The 20,152-nt window shown below is 37.9% G+C and overlaps 1 protein-coding gene across 1 annotated transcript in view; it reads left to right on the top strand.

Moving 5' to 3' along the window:
• The window catches only part of HMGCLL1 (3-hydroxy-3-methylglutaryl-CoA lyase like 1), a 175,473-nt gene extending 159,117 nt beyond the window's left edge, over positions 1-16,356 (top strand). Inside the window, exons 8-9 of the mRNA XM_006728131.3 lie at positions 11,251-11,376; positions 14,986-16,356. Coding sequence (XP_006728194.2) covers positions 11,251-11,376; positions 14,986-15,087 — 228 coding nt within the window. The 3' untranslated portion in view covers positions 15,088-16,356. The remainder of the gene's footprint in view (positions 1-11,250; positions 11,377-14,985) is intronic.
• Positions 16,357-20,152: the final 3,796 nt, after the last annotated feature.

Raw genomic sequence — 20,152 nt, 5'->3', positions numbered from 1 at the left:
GTTGAAGACTCTCTTTCTCTCTCCCCCCTCTCAGAAGGAAGGAAGGAAGGAAGGAAGGAAGGAAGGAAGGAAGGGAGGAAGGGAGGGAGGGAGGGAGGGAGGGAGGGAGGGAGGAAGGGAGGAAGGGAGGAAGGGAGGAAGGGAGGAAGGGAGGAAGGGAGGGAGGGAGGGAGGGAGGGAGGGAGGGAGGAGACCGAACTTGAACTATTTGAAATGAACAACAAGGATTGAGTAGTAATATTCATGTAGTGATGTAATATTGTGAAATGCTTTAAACTTCAGTTCAGTTTAATGAACCTTCAGTTTAAATGCCCCAAATATCTCCTAATTAATGGCTGAATACTTATGTTAATCAGCTTAGTCATTTCCATTCAAAACTCAGTGTCTCAAATTTCCCCTGCCCTTCTTTGCCTCTTGTTCTTACTATGCTCTTACTTAGTTTGAAAGGAGTTTGAGTATCCATCCACCATTACCCAGGGATTACCTGTTCTGATGGCCAGGTTTGAGTGCCTATTATCTTTGAGGCTGCCTTAGGTCCCACTTGCCAGGCTCCTCACTTCACTTTTGCTACCCTGGCATCCCACCCAACTGGATGGGAGATTTTGAGTCTTGTACGCCCTCCAGCATACACGTTTGGAAGCAGGACCAGTCCCTGTATTCTAGGGCTCCCCTAAACCTATCTGGAACTCCTAACACCCATTCCCCCAACCACATCCCTGGTACTCAGCGGAGAAGAGGAGCTTTCAACTCAGGGAGCACGTTGTCATATCTTTTTAAATTATTCCACTACCCAGTGGAGGCCAGTTCTTTGGGTTATAAGAATGCTTAACCATAAATTTGAACATTACCAAAGCCATGGATCACCCCAGATGTAAATGAGAAGAAATAGGTATGCAATGAAAGATTAAGAATTAAAGCTAGTCTTGAACAAGCAGGGATGCTTTAAGAAGCGACATGTTAAATATCCAGTTTTTTATATCTGTAATGATTTCCAAGAAACCATCTTCTACCTTTCACTAGAGTTGATTCTATATCCCATTCCAGTTAATGGATCATCTTAGTTATTAAAGCTAGAAATCACTGCTTTTGTCAATGACACCTCTTTCTTCCATTATTATTCATTTAGACACTATTTTACCTCATAAATGTCAAATTTGTTCCTTAACAAAAATCTTTTTCCCCTTCTGCTTCATTTTAAGTACTCATCACCAGTGACTTCATGCATTGTACTAATTTTCTAACAAGTACTTCTACTTACATATTTCTCAACCTTCTATCCATCTCAGTTATTGCTCCCCTGATAACAAAATTTGAGTAAAACAAATGCTGATGATGTCATGATTATTCATGAACCATAAGTAGCTCTTTATTTCTTAGGGAATAAATTTCATCCCCCAGAGAAAGGCATTCAGGGCCTATCATGATCTGGAACTGTACTCCTTCCACACCTCAACAGCCCCTACAATATAAGTCTCATTAAAATATTCTCAGTACATCCTTGGCCTGTTCATCATATGTGCCTTTTCTCAAGCTGTTCCCTCTCTGTAGAGTATCTTTTCCCTCACCATCCTCCACTTGTCAACATCCTTCAAGGCCCAAAGCAGAGCCAAACTATTCATCAACCTTTTCACACTGCCCCTCCTTCCTTGCTCTACTGCAAAATATAGATACTGTGTCACTGGTGTTTCTGAATAGCTCTGTTTGTAATTCTCATAGCAGCTACCACACTCTACATTATTGTTCTCTGTATTTATGAATATCTTCTCCACCAGGTCACTAACTTAATGATGTGTTAGTTACTATTCTTTGTTTCCAAGTAACAGTAGCCAACTCAAGCTACCTCAAGCAAAAAGGAGACTGTTATGAGGATACAGGGATGTCCCGTGGAAACCTCTTAGAGAAGTATACACACAAGTCAAGAGCAGAGATTTAGAGGTTTTTCCACCTGATCCTGCATCTCAGCTTACATCACTTACCAAATATGTAACATCATGCATGATCATATTAAATGTTCCGTGGCTCAGTTTTCTCACTTATAAAATGAAAATGATAATAATACCTACTTCCTACAATTATTGTATGGTTTAACGCACCTGGCATAGCTCTAATTAAACGTTATTTCAAAAACAAAGGGAGGAAATGAAGCTGGACCTCAGAAAGATTGAGACGCTGTCTGGAATTCAAGGGACATTTCTAATTCAATGATGCTTCCTTTTCCCTCTTACTGCAGACTCAATTTCTCTACTTTGCATTGCTCATGGAAAAAGTTGCTTGTCCATACCTCATATGCTCTACATCTCACCTTTTATTTTTTTTTAAAGATTTTATTTATTTGAGAGAGAGAGAATGAGAGACAGAGAGCACGAGAGGGAAGAGGGTCAGAGGGAGAAGCAGACCCCCCGCTGAGCAGGGAGCCCGATGCGGGACTTGATCCCGGGACTCCAGGATCACGACCTGAGCCGAAGGCAGTCGCTTAACCAACTGAGCCACCCAGGCACCCTACATCTCACCTTTTAGAAAGGTGGATTCTATCTTTGTTTCTGTTCTAAATTATGGGGGAGGAGACTGCGATTGATCCAATTTAGGTCCATCAGCTGCACTGAGGATTAATAAGGAGTCACTGAACAAACAGGTTCCAGGAACCCGTTTTATGAGAAGGCAGTATGAAGAGAAGGAGGTTTAGGGAGCAAACAAAGTAGGTGGTGATCCACTGAACTGTTTCATTTATTTTAGTATCCTCCTTATGCAGTTCTGTGTTTCCAATTGAATTGTATCAAGTTCACTTATTACCATGTATGGTTATACTTGCTCGCAGGACTTGCTATTGCATTCATTGTTCTTTTAGGTACATTATTTGTTCCATTCTTTCGGAAATACTTGTGAAATAACTCATCATGTTCTGAGTGCTATGCTACATGCTGAGCCTATAATGGAGTGAGACAGAGGAAGGCTCTTGCCCTCATATAGTTTGTATATATTACCTGCTATTTTGACTCCCCTCCTCTTACCAAAATTTGGTCTTCCCACTATCCCAAGCACTCCTTGGTTTGTGAGTACTAATAACACTGTAACATCTAATTCTTATCAGGCATGACTGTGCTCTCATTCTGTAACTTTTTTTTTTTTTTTACTTAATATTTACTTAATATTTAGTATAGCATATTTACACTATTACATAGGCCTCCCACTAACATTAATTTGGAATTGGAAGTTATTTACCTCCTACCAGTGAAATTACAAAAACATGAAGGTCTAAATTCTAGATCCATCTCTAGAATAATGACCTTTGTGAATTTTGGTAGCCCCACTAGGAACTCCGGGGCTTAGTTCCCTTTAAATCAATTAATCAATCATAGAGAAAATTGACTAAGTTTTCTAGTTGTAAAAATCTGGGATTTACAGATTCTTATTAAAAAGTCACTTCCATATGTATAGGTACATTTTTTTATTGTTTGCATGGTGTTATTTATGGATCCGTCCCCTTTCCTTCCTCTTCATTATGCATCCACTTCTGTGCACACATCCAAGAGTGTGTTAAGTGGAGGGTAGGGCTGGTCCAAGAGAAGCTAGTGTCAGGGAGCTAAAAAGGACTTAACTTGTTTCTGAACTAACTCCCCGATTAACTAATTACTGTGTTTCTGAGAGTATTGATCATTTATTTCTGTGAAGACCTCAGGGTCTGTGTTCCCTTAACATATCTCTGTACCTCTGTCCATCCCACCTCAAAGGATAGTATTCTCCACTAATTTCTAGCTAAACTCCATGTTTCTGCCTTAATTCCAAACTCATCTACACTCTCTAAGGTTTTTTTTCTCTGTGAATTTTCTCTTCTATGTGTGGTATCATTCTTTACTTCCATTTACTTACCTCTGTCCCTTAAGCCTTCCAAGTTACAGGTCTCAAATATCCTCCATATCTCCCCATTCATATACCCCCAATTATACCCTGGTTTTCTTCTTTATCACCACATGTCTTCTGTCTCTGTACCCTTGACATATACTTGTTAAAGCCAACATTTGCTGTGTGTTATGTGCCATCCTATGTGATAAGCACTTTCCATGGAAGATCCCACTGAGTCCTCAACAAGCCCATGATTCAGTACTATTATATTCATCTTATAGCTGATGGGACAGAGAAGTAACATCAACATCACACAGTTAACAAGTGGCAGAACAAGTTCAAATACAAGTCTCCCTAAACTGATTTTTTAAGAACTAGGCTGTATGACCTCCATTTGTTTTTTCAGTTAATTCCCAGCTCTCCTAGTCTGGTCTCTGCTGAACCCATCAATATCAAAATTTGTCAATTTCATAAATACAGATTTTTCTCAGGTCTTACTTTCCTTATGTAGGTGAGGTATTCGTCACTGTGGTATAAGTATTTAAAGGAACTTTGGGGCACCTGGGTGGCTCAGTTGGTTAAGTGTATGACTCTTGATCTTGGCTCAGGTCATGATCTCAGGGTCATGAGATATAGCCCCACGTCAGACTCCACACTGAGCATGGAGCCTGCTTGAGATTTTTCCCTGTCCTTCTCTCCCTCCTCGCACTCTCTCCCCCTCTCAAAAAAAAAAAAAATTTAGAGAAACTTCCCCTACTCTGGCTTGTGACATTGGACCTCCTCCTGAACTCCTCATGTCTTTCACTAACTCATCTTCTTTTACCGCCAAAAGATGAGTGTTAACTAAATACTAGGATTTGAATCTCTGATATTCTTATTCCTGTCAAGTTTCTTCAGAGAAAAAGTGGAGTGAATCAAGATAATTTTTTAAATTTTAATTGCTCTAAAAGGTAACTGCCTAAAGCAAAAAAAGAACAACACTTCATGGGTATGTAAATGTATTATGGGTATATAAAAGTAAAGGTAGGGAAACTATAGCACAAAGGATGGTTGGATGGAATTGAGAATATACTATTGTAAGGTCCTTCCCTACCTGTGCCATGGAGAGTTGAAGGTAGACTTATTAAAGTTTATACTGTAAACCATAGAGTGCTAAAAAATTTAAAGAGGTAGAAATATTGTCAATAAAAGAGAAAATGGAATCATTAAAAAATAAAAGATAGAAAAGAGGAAAAACAAAACAGATGGAATAGAAAATAGCTGGAAAAATGTAGATTTTAATCTATGCCATCAATTGGAATATTATTTCTAATTGGCTGATATAACTGTATACCCCAAAACGAATAACGGCTCAAACACATGGATGTTTCCTCCTCACTGAACAGGTTTTTGTCAGTGGCTATCTCTCCTCCACATGGTAATTCATGGACCCAGGCTCTTCCCATTTCTTGGCTCACCATTCCCTAAGGCCTCATTGTCATCTGCATTTGACTATTGACAGAATTTCTGAAAAGAAATATTCTAGAAATGGCCTGCATCACTTTGCTTGCACATCACTGGCTAACCTACAGTCACAGAACCATTACATATTCATTGAAAATATTTAATGGTTTCATAATAGTCTAATATAATTTGTTAACTCTTTCCCTATTATTGGACATTTAACTTATGGCCTTTTTTTCCTATTACACATCATGCTACAAAGAATATCTATTCTTGAACCATGAATCTATAACATTTCTAGCTATTTTCTTGGGCTAGCTTCCTAGGAAAAAACCCTTTGGACAATGATCATTTACTTTCTTGAAAGCCTCCTATTACTACATTGTGTAGAGACTTTTCAGAAAGTTGAAAAAAGCGTCTTAAGAAAATGAAGCCTTTTGATTTGTCAACATTCTCTTCCTAATTCACACCTTGCCTCCTGACGTTATTACATGGATTAAATGAAACCATGCAAAGTGTTTAGTCATGTGCCTGGCATACAGTATTAATGAAATGTTAACAATTAAAATTTGACAGTAGCACACAGCTATTTGCATTCTTCCTCTGTCTTACACTGTTTGAAGCAGGAAATAGTGCTTATCTTCTTGGAGTTTCAGTCTTCTCATCAGTAAAATGGACATGGGTTACTACGCATTTCACCCTAACTTTGTGCGGCTTTATCATATATAAGGCCTAAGACACAGGATCTGTGACAAAATAAACATTCAATAAATGTTCACTAATAGTCTATTATTTTATTTTACTGAAATTGAGAATTCCCTTGTTATCTGTTTATCCGTTTCCTTACCCCCCCTTCTATGTACACAGTCCCATTTCTATCTCCATTTGAAATATACTAAATGAAGGTAAGAATATAATCTGTCTCATTATGTGTAGTAAGGCAAAGAAGAATGAAGCATGTAGGAAAACTTTTTCAAAGAAGAGGGAGGTTATATGAAAGTGTCACCACTAGCTTAGTTATCCCCCAACAGCAATATATATGCCTATCATCATTTACATACCAATTTTGGTATATACTTCACTTAATTAAAACACTGGGCTTAAGTCATGTATGCTAACTGTTCATTATCTGTGATTTACATGTTACATTCCCAGTACACATGAATGCAAACAGTGTTATTTCTCAGGTGGTATCATAACTCAGTATATAGTAACCCTTTAGAATGCTGGTTGAGAAGTAGCTCAAGGCAAGCTCTGGGCTTATTGGCAAGAGTGCCCTGCTCCATTAGTGTTATCTGGCCTGATCACTGGAATACAAGCAGCACCTTATGCTTGGATAATTGCAATCCTCTGTTGGAGGGTACACGGGCTTAGGAATGGCTGAGGAGACAGCTATTTCAAAAGGAGTACATTTTTAATATTTATCCCACATGAACATTTATCTTTCCCCACCCAAGTAACTTAAATCCAAAAATGGGTAACTTACACCATCAGAAACATCTCATTTTAAATTAAATCTAACATTACAGATTTTTTAAAGAAAAAGTTGATCTTAGAGGGTAAAGATGTCATTTCAAAAATTAACATATCAAAATTGTACATGTTCCTTAAGATTTTAGTATCCTCAATACCTAAAATTTGAGATTTCACTAAATATTTTTAAATCATGAAGATATAGGACATTATAAGCTTTGCAAAAAGATTTGACTCCTCTTAAGGATTTCTTATTTTATTTGGGAAATAAGTTCTTAACAGCACTAAGAAAAAGTCAAGATGTACTTTTCGTTAGCATATCAGCATGGTCAGGGCATTTAAGCACTACACAAAATTAATACTTCTAAGATTGTAGCACAGAATGATGTGCTCATGGTTTATCTACAATTTACCATTTTCCAGAAAAAGTGGCTACTAATATCTTATTCATTTTTCTCAGCACCTAAGTCCAAGCACATAAGTGTAGAACTCAAGCAGACAGAGCACACGTAACTAAAGTCAAGTTTATCATTTCCTGGTTACTGGATTAATAGCTTTAATCATGAGCTTGGAGGAAGGTGGGAGCCAAGGACACCTCAACACTTTGAGTTCTGGGTTTTAGTTTAGGGAGGACTACTAGTTCCCTTAGTTCTGAGGAAAATGGTTCCTAGCTTGATAATAGTATGCTACTTCTCAGTGACAAAATATGTAATTTTAATTTCTAATGCTGAACTCCATGAGCTACAGTACTTTGTATGGATTCCAATTGCTGGCACAAAGAATGTACTTCATAAACATGTTCAAGTCAAAGGAAGACTACAAACTGTGGTTCAGTATATTTTTTATTATTCTATACCATTAGTGAAAGTTCCTCATTATATTATTAAAAATAACTTTTTTTTCAAAAGTGATTTATTTACATGTTTGTCATTTTGGGAGGCTGGAACACAGTGGGGTTGTAAATGCTCGACTTTAAATTGGTGGATTTTGAAGCTACATTGCCACCTTGTGGTTTCTCATCTAAAGATGTACTTTCCCTCAAAACAAATGCTTTGTTTTTCAATCTATGGTGCAAAAACCTGCTCATGTTTGAGTGTGAGCACGCGTACACACACACACACACACCGGGAACACACATGTGTGCACACACACCCATACCCATAGGAATGTGAAAGCATGAAAATAGTGGTTTGTGTTTGGAGACATGGGAAAGGGAGTATCTACAAATCATCTTTTAATGAAGACAATCTCTTGTATGATAAAATCATCTAAGATCCCATCTATTATCTTCAAATACATGGTATTATTTCAGTAAGTACAAAAATTGTCCCTCTATTTACCATCAAGAATAAATGTAGAAAATAAATGTTTTTCTTCCTACTCTGTCAATAACTTGTTTACATCATAGTATGTATCATTTCCAATGGAATAGGGGAGTAGATGTAAAGAAAATATACATAGTAAAACAAAATTTTCATAGTTGCAAAGTTTCAAGGCAGCTTGTTTATTTTTTTGAAGATTTATTTATTTTAGGGAGAGAGAGTGTGAGCAAAAGCAAGCAAGTTCATATGAGGGGGGAAGAAGGGAGCACAGAGAGAAAGGGAGAGAGAGAATCTCAAGAAGACTCCCCACTGAGCATGGAGCCCTAAGATCCTACAACCCTGAGATCATGATCTAAGCCAAAACCGAGTCAGACGCCTGACCAATTGAGCCACCTAGGTGCTCCTAAAGCAGCTTATTTAAGAATTAGATCATAGCTTAGTATATGGATAACATTATCCATTAAGATTTCTAGGGAGTAGAATTGAACATTTAATAGAGGTCAGAATTTAGGAGATACTGCATAAAAAGTGCTTTTAAAGTAGTACCATGATTTTTTTTTTTAAAAAGAGAATTCAAGAGAGTATATTAAAACATTAATATCTTTATGTTCTCCTTCACAGGTAATATATACTTTAACAAACTCTTCAAATTTGCTTTAAAGCCACATAGTGCATAGAATTGATTCAATTAACTTGGGAATAGAGCTTACAGATAGAAAATCCCCAGGTCTACAGCTCTTCAGATTCTAGGAAATAGGGAAAGGCCATTTTCCAGGTAACCTTTCACTCAGATCATGTCTTATTTAAAGATTTTGTATGCAGATTAACCCTGCAGTCTCACACCCTAGAAAGATCACTTAGTTGCAAAATAATGATGTTAATCAAGAAAATGAGCCTTGGATTCATTTACGTTCATTCTCTTTTACATAATGTTATTCTACCACAGGCGAAAGTTTACAGAAACCTTTTTTTTAAATACTTTATATATAATTAGCATTCATTGTGAAAGAATCGGAAAATAAAGACAAACAAAATTAAAATAAATTACCTGTAATCATACCACCCAGTGATCACCTCTGTTAACTGTTTTGGTCTATCTTCCAAAAAAAAATTTTTTTAAACCTTGTAGGCTTTGGTGTAGGTATCTTAAGTCTCAAGGCGAAATCTAGAAGAATGGTTCAAAACACAGTCCCTTTGTTATGACAAAAAGACACAGGAACCAACTGAAAGAGCTGCTAAAAACCAAATCTTAAACAACCTGATCCACAAAATATATAATATTGGATTCTAAACCAAACTGAAAAAAAAAAAAAACCTTGAGTGCCTACTGATAAAAAACAGTGTTTGAATAAATCGAGGAGAATATACAAATCTCCCAAATGGGAGAATTCCAAGTGATTTCTGTAGATACTCTCTACCCCTAGGTGTGAGGTGCACATAGTGACTTTTCTCCAGAGAGTACAGTCAGGAAAGTGGGGAGCAGAGGCTTCCTTACTGCAGAACCCTGACAAACACTACCTCAGCCAGGTGATCAAGGTGCTTATCAGTCATCAATCTTGTTGACAGTGTGTACCCTTAATACGATGTATTGAGAATGGCATTTCACCTCTGTGGTCTTCCTTGAAATATTTCAGAATTCTAGTTTAGCCATTAGAAAAACATTGGACAAATCCAAACTGAAGGACAGACAAGAACATTAAGTTCAAAATAAGGAAATCGGAATCATGTGTGGACATTAATACCATATCGATTATGTTCCATCAGCTGTGACAGAGTTACCATAATCATGTAAGATAATGTAGCAATATGGGAAACTAGGTGCATTATATATGGGAATGCTCTGTTCTTCACCAGCTTTCTGAAGATCTGAAGCTCTAAAATAAAAAGTTAATCAAAAAGAAAAACAAAAGGAAGTGTGATCCCCAGATTGGCAGCAAGAGCAGCATCCGTGATCTTGTGAAAAGCTCAGATTCTCAAGTCTGAGCCCAGGTCTTGTAAGGCTGACTCTGGAGATGTAGCCACAATGTATGGTTCTGATCCTGGGAATGCGAATGGCTGACCTAACGTGCTGCCCAAGATCTCTGCTTTAAGGGGCTTCTCATTTTAGCAGAAGTCATGTTACTTGTTCTCTTTAATATCCAGGAGTTGAATAATCAGATTATGCCTCTTGGTAGCTTCTGATCATCCAACTGTGCCTTTTACAAGGTATGACATGCCTGCCTCTCTTCTCCAGTCTTCTCCAATCCTCTGATCTTCAGGGTTCCTTTCAGACCCCACTGTAATCATGTCTTCAAGGACATCTCCAGCACACACATATCCCCTACCTCTGATATCCCCACATACATGACCTGTATCAATTTGCTTGTTTCCAGAAACCATAAATTCCAGTGTGAACTCTCTGGAGACAGACGTGACCTTGGGCAAATTTTGTGATCCTGCTATACTTGAGTTTCTTCATCTGTGATTTGGGGATGATAGAAGGATATCTACCTCATGGGGCTTGGGGGAAGATTATGGGTTACTATCATAAGGTGTTAGGAATAATATCCAGCACTTAATGAGGACTCAGTAAATGTGAGATGATGCTATTGTTAGTAGTGGAAGTCTTGCCTCCCAAATAGCTCTTCATTTCTCCCAAAGAAGCCGGGCTGGGTACGCAAAATAGTGGCTCAGTAAAGATCAAGTGAATCAAATGGGTGAATTGAGCCTAAAACATCCTATTTCAAACAGTGACCCTACTACTACCACCAGTCTTCTAAGGCACCTTGACTCTGAGTTGTGGTGTTGGAAGTATTTTGTGTTTACATAATAGTATTAGGATCAAACTAGAGAATTGGTTGGAGAATCTATACAATCTGGGAATGAATTCATCTTACTTCAAGCTTCACCCCCTACAGTCATGTGATTAACAATGAATAACACCATTTTATTTTGATCTAAGATTATTCTACTTCCTGAGATCCTTCGAGTTTCTGTTAGCCTAAAATACAAGATTAGGTAGAAAAGAAATCAGCACCCCCGGGGACTGTTCTAGCAGCAGGTGAGTAAGTGAATATGTTTGGATAACGGGTTTAGATTTTGCTTATTTGCTCTTTGGAACAGATTAAATAGAAATTCAACAATTTACATGCCATAAATAGACAAGCCCTGAGTGTTCTGGTTTGTTTTCCAGATGGGGATTAATGTGGTGGACTCGGCAGTATCCGGATTAGGTGGCTGCCCTTATGCAAAAGGTGCTTCTGGAAATGTAGCCACTGAGGATTTGATATATATGCTTAATGGCTTGGGGCTCAACACAGTAAGTCATTTAACATATTTTAATATTCATGCCTTTCAGATACAAATGGGAATGTGTCTCAGATTTGGGAAGCAATTTTAAGGTCAAAGTTTTACTACACTTTTGCTGTTTGCTAAAATGCACAGTGGGGAAAATACAATAAAAACTCTTTAGGGGCTTTATAAAGTAACTTACTGCTGTAGCCCCATCACCAATAATGCTACCATTTCACATTTTTATAGTGCTTCATGACCTCCAAAGTACTTTTTCATGTATCATCTCATTTGATTTCACACACTGTGAATGAGAGTCTGTGTCTTTGCATTAGGATTGTTGTTTCTGTGCTTTTGTTTTGGATGGAGGTTTTCCTAGGAGGAAACAGAGAACTTGATTTTCTCGCAGTGACAACTCGGGCTTCTGAAAAAGAGCCCAGGGCACTATTGGAATGATCAAGAAAGAGGAGAGCTTAATACTACTTAGTACGTGAGACACTGGACAGCAAGAATTGTCTCTTTAAAAAAGTTCCTGAAAAGTCACATCCTCTATAGCATCCACCTAAATTAGCACTTTGTTTTGCCACATGTTCGTTAACATTGCTTACTAGTCTGTAAGGCAGATTTTTTTGGAGGGGAGGAGGGCAAAAATATAAAAGAAAAAAGTTCACAGATGATTAGAAGTTCAAAATGTTTTCTGAGATGTAAAAGCCTCATCTGGATTACAACATGGAATTTTACCTCTCTCTCTCTCACTTCACTCTACTTACATGACAGCTCCTGCAGTACCACTTGCTTGTAGCTCCCATTTCCACACCATTTTATTTCTCACCTCTACTCCTGGCTCTTGCTTCCATCACCACTAAGATGGCCTTATTCCCCATCCTCGATTTCACCTGGAGACTGAGCTGCACCCACCCCCAAAAGTCTTCTAGTGTCTCCCTGCCTAACCTCATATTGTTGGGTTCCTCCCTTAGGACTTCCATGCCAACCTGTGTGCTTCTACCTCTAAACCTACCCTGAGGTTGTATCAGGATCTTATTTCTGTGTCTAGCTTTCCCTGCAGCCAACAAGAAATTATTACAGCTATGCTCATTACATAGAAATGCTCAATCACATTCACTAGGAGATGGGTATCTCTTGGGATAAACACCAAAAGCTATTGCCCATCTTTCGTGGTTAGGAGTACCTATTATTTCATTTACAGTAGCTTAATCATTTCTGGTAGAAATGTATGGCCATGATAAAAACTGAGGCAAATTAGATTCTTTCTTGGAGATTTAGATGACTGAATTGAACCCAGCTGATGCTATGATGCATCTTATGTATCAGGTCATGTTCTAGAACTTGAGGGCTGAAATGCAAATAAACCATGGCTTCATTCCCAAGCATTCAAAATTTAAGGAGAGAATTGTTACATGGGGTTGGAGCTACAATTCAACCACCTACCTAGGCTAAAAAGCCAAGATTCTCTGTAGGATCTAGTGTTACTATGGTTCCCATGCCATATCACTTACCAAGAGTCACTAATTTGACTTATAAGATATTTTGGTTGTTTGTTCTTTAATATCCTTGCTATAGCTATGTCAGCATAATTCCTTAGCTCTTTCCTGGGTATTCATCCTCCACACTGGTGTGCAGACTTCTGACTTGCTTTTAAATTCATCTTCCATGCTATCATCAGAGAATTTCATCCAAAATACAAATATGAATATGCCTTGTTTCCGCTTGAGTTCTCATCAGTGGATTCTCATTTCCTGTAAAGCAAAGCTGTGTTCTTGTACCCAATATGGCCTCTTCATGCCTTTTCAGGTCATCTCTGCCCATCATTCTACATATACAGCATGGCATTTTTTTTTTTTTTTTTTTTTTTTTTTTTTAGAAGTTTTGTACTGTTCTTCTGGCTGCAGTGCCCCCTCTGTCCTCTTTCTCAATGACTCATACTCCCCAAGTAAGACTCGGGTCAGAATGTACCCTTCCTCACACTCCTGACACACTCCTCTCTATTTTCTTTTCCTCAATGGGTTTACTGCCCCACCCTCGCCCTCATAATCACCTGAGCATATCTCTATTAGTAACTTTAATTATAATACGGGACTCCTCTCAACAGGGGTCCATATTGCCTGCTTGACGCTAAACAGCCTGAGGACAGAAGCCTTATTTTACATGAGGTTCTTGAAAACCCAGAACATATCATAGTACATGAGACATATTTAAGCACCTGACAAATTATTCAATAATAAAGCCAATATTATTTTATAATGATATCTGTTAGGTAAAATGATAGAGAAAGGCCAAAATGAATTTTTTTGTGTAAAATGTCAGCAAATCCCAGTACATACTTATTATCAATGGAATTCTTGGAAAGCAAAGAACACTGGTGACTAAGATCTGTCTATAATCCCTTGCTGGGTGTAATTCAAAAGTGATAGACACTTGTAGCTAGTTATTCATAAAACTTAAATAGCACTCCATTTAGGATGTCAAATAAAATGTGCCTAACATATTCTACCTAAAGCCATTCCCAGGACAAGACAATCTCAAACCAAAGCAAATGTTGATAACCGAAGAACAACTTTATAGCAAAAAGACAAAGAGAATCATTTATAAGTATCATTTTACAGAATAATTTTCTTGATCATTCTTAAAGAGAAGTAAACTACAAAGGAAACATTGCTCTAAAAGTTTCTAGAGAGAATTGACTGTATTAAAACGATGATCTCATGATCACTGTTATGAAAAGGGCCTATATTTATATTTGTCTCTCTTAAGAAAATGACAGACTTACATAAATATTAAGAACTACTTAATAGCAAGGAAGCCTGAGTCTGTTCAATTTTAAGTCCACATTGTTTCTAGTCCATGTTAAGACATAGGAGTTTATGAAATGCTACCTGAGGGCAAATCTCTGGGTAATCCACCTAATGCTCTACCTCCCCTATAGTGACAGATGAGGTGCTGGGTGGAGACCTTGATGGGGATCTTTTGTTACACCAAGCCCAAGAAATGAGGAGCATGCCCTGAACTTGGCCTTCATACCCAACCACCTACCTGTCACTCATGGATTTACCTAAGCCTTTGTTGATCCTGTTTATGCTTTCAAACAGTACAGCTTCTCAGGAAAACAAGTTCCAGATGTGTACTAAATACTACTTCATTTTATTTGACCTATAACTATTTCCTTCAATATCATACTGATAGTGTTTCTGAGTATCGTTAAAATTATATAGTTACTTTTCTTGTATTGCTCATACGTTTATCAAGTTGTTTATATAGTAAAAAGGTTTTTTCTTAAGTCCTTATCTATGAACTCCTCCAAACCATACTAATTTTAACTGCCCTCCACTGGTATTTTGTAGATTGTTCCTAGTTCTGTTATTGTCTTGCCTAGAATTTAGATACTACCCTGAATTACACTGAGTTTTTTCAGGGATAGATAGCCTATAATTTTATATGAGTCAGATTCAAGATATGCTTTAATAAAACAAAAATCCAAAATGCTGATTGTGATTCATGAAGAAGACAAATGTTACTCTCAAATCAACAATGAGTAACATTTTGTTAAGTAATTTCAGATTGTTAATTAACTACTAATAAAATGAAATCTGTTTCGTCTTCTTTCTCCCTAATCCACCAGGGTGTGAATCTTTACAAAGTGATGGAAGCTGGTGACTTTATTTGCAAAGCTGTGAATAAAACCACAAACTCTAAAGTAGCACAAGCCTCCTTCAATGCTTGACTTGAATGAACTTGTGACTCAAGGCTGGGAAGATCCATTTCAGCTACAGATACTTATCTGAAATTCATTACTGTCAACTTGTTCTGAAATGTGAAGTGATAGACAAGAGTGGGAAAATATAATTTTAAAGAGTATTACCGGATAGATTACAAAATCAGTGGAAAGCAATACCAATCATTGGTAAATTGCAAGCTGAAACTAAATAATACGATTTGTAGACATGCTTTTGAATTTGGAGAAAAGTCTACTCTTTTGCTCTTATAGAAATAACTTTTTAATTTAGTAGATGTGAAAATTGACTTCAGATTTCCCTAAGTATCAAATGCTGTGTTAATACTTAATCAAGCTGGCTTAGCACAGTATACATATTGTCAGTAGTTTATGAGCTCCTGCACAGTGTGCAAAGTGTGTGGCCTTGATATTATGCATTATGCCTCTGCATCTCAACTTACCATTTGCCAAGTCAGTTAAATTATGGCCCAAGCGCCAAATCTCCATCTGACCGTACATAATTTTTAGCAATAGAACTTTTATATTTCTAGTATGGCTAACATCTGTTAACTATTTCAATGACTTTATCTTGTTCCAAGAGGCTGTGGTCAATGGCAAGATGCCATATCCTGGAAACATTATGATCTCCCATGTTTGTTTTATGTATCCAGTTTACCATATTTTCTCTTTCATCAATTTTGGTAAAAACCAGGATGGTGTTACTCAACTATTGAAAAATATAAGGTCCGACTTTCATCTCAATGTTTCAGTTGCAATGCTAAGAATAGATTGATACATATAATCCACTTTGATAATTCTCAGATCACACCCAAATTGCCAAAGGAAAGGTCACTGTGATCCTAAGAATATTAAGGCAGTTTTTAATTCATGGAAAACAAAAAACAAAAACAAAAACAAAACTGTTTTCCATTGATTCAGGGTACTTTGATTAAATCACTTTTTTTGGTTGATTTCATGGTTATTTTTAACATTGAAATGACTGAAATTTTATCTCTTGTAATAGAAAGCATTGCTAGAAATAACAAAAAGTAATATATCAAAGTTGAGAAGAGGAGCAGGAAGACTATGTTAAGAAAAAATATTTCTGTAACCTAGGCAAATCATATGGGGACAGAATTATTAAATGCAGGTCTGTACCATCAGTTCTATTATTTATGTAGACTTCTCTAGTAATACTTAGTGATCTTATCTTTGAATAAATTTGAATATAACTTGAAATATGAAAGGATCATTGTGGACTGTCTATTAAATATTCATCACAACTATTGAAATAAAAAGAAATTCAAGAAAACATGAGAAGTACTGATTACAACTCAGTTAACTTTAAAGACATTCATAGTAAGAATCACGAGGGAAGCATATTGGTAATTGACAAAACCACACTAAATTCCCACGGAAGAGGCTAACTCATCAGGTTGTGATGGGTGTTGGAGCAGGAGCTTGTTATCCTGAGTCCTGAGTAAATCTTTGCATTTGGATTCATGTTGGCAGGGGGGCAGTGCAGGGAGCAAACAAAATCACAGCTCTTCATGGATCTACCTGTTATATCTCCCTGTGGGTCTTTCTTCAAGAATCAGCCCTGTGCACTGGGGCAGTAATGGGATACCTGCCCTAGTGTGCACAGTAGGATATGTACCCCATCTTCTGAGGTGACTAGGTTTTCCTCTCTTATGGAACTGTGAGGTTCTTAGTTTTGAGCTATTTGGAAAAGGATCTGTTGGTGCAAACTACTTACAGAAACAGCCAGGATTTGCTGTTTTGAAATACAAACCATGGACTCTCCAGAGGCAGAGCAAGTAATCTGAAACTCCGGGTGCAGGTTAGCACACACTTAGAGCACATCTCAGTCTACAGATTCATTTTTGAGAATATCTCAATGTTTCCTATTCATACTCACTACAAGAAAGTTCATGTTTTAGTTATTTGTTATCCTTTCCCCACCCAAACCATCTAAAACTTTCTGCTAGATTGGAGTTTCATTTCTGGTTTGGGGGGCTGGGAATCACTAAAGCACATAAAACTACCTGAAGTCCACAGGCAGAATCCCCCCAAAGCCATATTTCAACTAACCAGGAAAACTTGGAATCACTGTAGGACCCACCCCAACAACCCACACATAAACCCATACCAGAGTTAGCCTTGGGGAAAGGCTTACGAATGGCAAAGCAACTATGAACTTTACTAAAATACTTACCAAAACAATCTTTTATGGCATCCGCCCTTAAGGAAAATAACCTATGTTCTAGAATATGTAACATGTTTTATCACATGTGTTGATGACCTATTATAGATTAAAACTAAGATGAAGTCCTCTGAAAACCACAAATTTTCTAAGTTCTGGATTCATGAAATTCACCAAGCAAATCAATGGTAACTGACTAGGACTTTCTGAGAAAATGCAGGATGCCCTTTTATGTTATTCTGATTACTATAACATTTACTTCCTTCTTAGCTGCACTTATATGGCTATTCATTTCTATATATGTGCATCCCATACCTCCAAAATGATCAACTCCAGATATAAGAGTGACAGCTTATACAACATTGAATAAGTTAGCCCCAAATATCAGCCTTATCAGAATTGTCAAGAAGAGATAAAATGAAGACCTGGGCACCAGCCAGAAATCTGAATTGAAGTAACAGGTAAGTGAGGAATTGCTGTGAATACCAGTAACTATTTGCAAATTGCTTTTGTGGGCTAGGAGATACAAGTTTTGTACCATGCAGGGTAGACCCAGAAGTTAAAAGAACAGTTTTGGAGACAGGGAAAAAGGGAGGATCCTGGGCAAGGGAGGGAGGCAGAGAGGAAAGGTTCAGGAATGGAGGGGGAGGGGGTAGAAAGGTGGGAGAAAAGGGCAGGAGAGAGGGGTGAGAAGCTATTGTCTGCCTTGAGCAGCTCAAAAGAAGGTACATTCTGCTATGGTGGAGTCCATCAGTTAGGCTGCTATAAATTGCAAATAAAAAGCTTAATTTGATAGGCTTCAGCAAGAAAAATTCTCTTCAGTATTTCAGAAATACTGCTTTTCCACCATCACTTAATTCAGTAGCTCAATATGTTCCAAGTGAAAAGTTTCTCTGCATTGTCTTCTTTTTTGTCTCAGGGTATTGGCTCACCATCAGGCTCCTGCTCCCCAGGGTCATAAGATGGTAGGTACACTTCCCAGCCTCACATTCCACACAAAGCTCAGCAGCTGTGGAGGGTTTTATTCTATTTTTTTTTTTAATCAATGAAGAATATCTTCCCACCCCCATCCCAAACTCCTCATGTTTCCTTGAGAAGAACATTACATGCCCCTTCCTTAAACAGTAACTTAAGAGGGGAATAAACCATTAGGATAGACCAACTAAGGTCACTGGTGACCTTGAACAGATCAGTGAAGTGGAGGAAAAAAACCTGACGAGAGCACATTTTATGATCAAATGGTGGGGAATTGAGGCAGTTAAGTTAACCCTAAGGAAAGACCATATTTAGCTTCTCTGAGACAGGAGCAAAGGATGGAAACAGGAGAAGGTTTAAAGCTGAGGGGTATGCATTTAAGGGGAAAGTAGGTGATCCTGCTAATTTTTTCCATGAAGATAGGAAGTGCGGTCTTCAAGCATTAGTAGGGGGTGAAGTGAGGGCTGGAGAGGAATGGCAAATCTTGAAACCCACCTAGAGCTGTATTAGAATTTATCTTACTCCATCCAAGTTTTCCAGGGGCTGTTGTATGCTAAGTTCATGTGTAAGTATCTGTCCTCATGCTACCTTTACCACTCTGACATTCCACCTCCTGGAAGCACTTCTTGGTTCCTAGGGACCACTCTATGCATGTCCCATCACCTCTCTGGTCCCATGTCCTCTACCTCTGGTATTTTGGTCTCCTCCTTCTTTCCTTTGTGCTTAACTACATACCACAAATAAAAATTGTCCTACGACTCAAAATGTATTCCACAGCCAGCAGGATTACCATTGCTTGGGACCTTTTGAGAAATAGTCTCTAAAGCTCCATCCCAGGACTCATATGCTCGCTTAAGTTTGAGAAGCACCTACCTGTTTGATACCTCCTTTTGGGTATCTAAAGGGCATCTAAAACTTTGTGTATTCAAAATACCTTTACCAGTTACCCCTCATGCATTGTGCTGTACCCAAGGTCTTTGCTCCTCAAACAAGCCAGATTCAGACCCACCTCAGGTCCTGTGCATTGGTTATTCTCTCTGCCTGGAATGCTTTCCCTGGCTCTTAGCCTGGCTCCTCCTTGTCTGTCATTCAGGTTCAGCACAGATCTCACGTCTTTAGTAAGTCTTTGAGGACAACCCAGTCTAAAGAAAGGCCTCAATTACTTTCTCTCACATTAACTTGTTTAACTTTTATTATAGAATTTTTAACTCTTTGTATATTTAGTTGTTTATGTTCTTTCTTTCCCCAACAAAATAAATGCTCCATGAGAACAAGGATTTTGCTATACCTTCTTTAATTTTACTTCCTCAGTACTCAGAACATATTGCTCAGCCCTGGAACTGTAGCTGTCTAGTAAATGTTACTGAGAAGGAAAAATAAAAAAGAAATGAGTTTAAATCAGACATTTGGGAATTTAAGGATCTATTTCTTAACTTTTTCCTGAGCCCGTAGTCATTCTTTTCGATTTGTCTTACAACGGTTTGACAGCAAAGCTTCTTGAAAATCCTTAAAATCTATGTTGAATGACTGAACTCAAGAATGGATACATATATACACCAAAAAGTTTAAGAAATATTAGAGAAACTAATTTGTCAGAGAAACAAATATCTTTTAAGCAGGAATTAAACCATCAAGATTGGTACAAATGTGATATTATTAAAAACCTTCCTGAGATGGAAGAAAGGCATTAGCTACCTTAAGAAGTGCTTATAGTTCCTCTGTATCTATCTCGGTATGCGCATGTGTATCTCGGTATGCGCGTGTGTGTATCCCGCTGTGCCGTGTATCTCGGTGTGCCGTGTGTGTGTCTCGCTCTGTGTGTGTCTCGCTCTGTGTGTGTGTGTCTGTCTCTGTGTGTCTCTGTGTGTGTCTCTCGCTCTCTGTGTTTCAATCACT

Source organism: Leptonychotes weddellii, chromosome 8 (assembly GCF_054177405.1).
Source record: "Leptonychotes weddellii isolate Sample4059 chromosome 8, ASM5417740v2, whole genome shotgun sequence".
In the NCBI taxonomy this organism is placed as follows: Eukaryota; Metazoa; Chordata; class Mammalia; order Carnivora; family Phocidae; genus Leptonychotes; species Leptonychotes weddellii.
The sequence above is the reverse complement of the archived record's forward strand: the minus strand, read 5'-3'. Positions and strand labels throughout refer to the sequence as shown.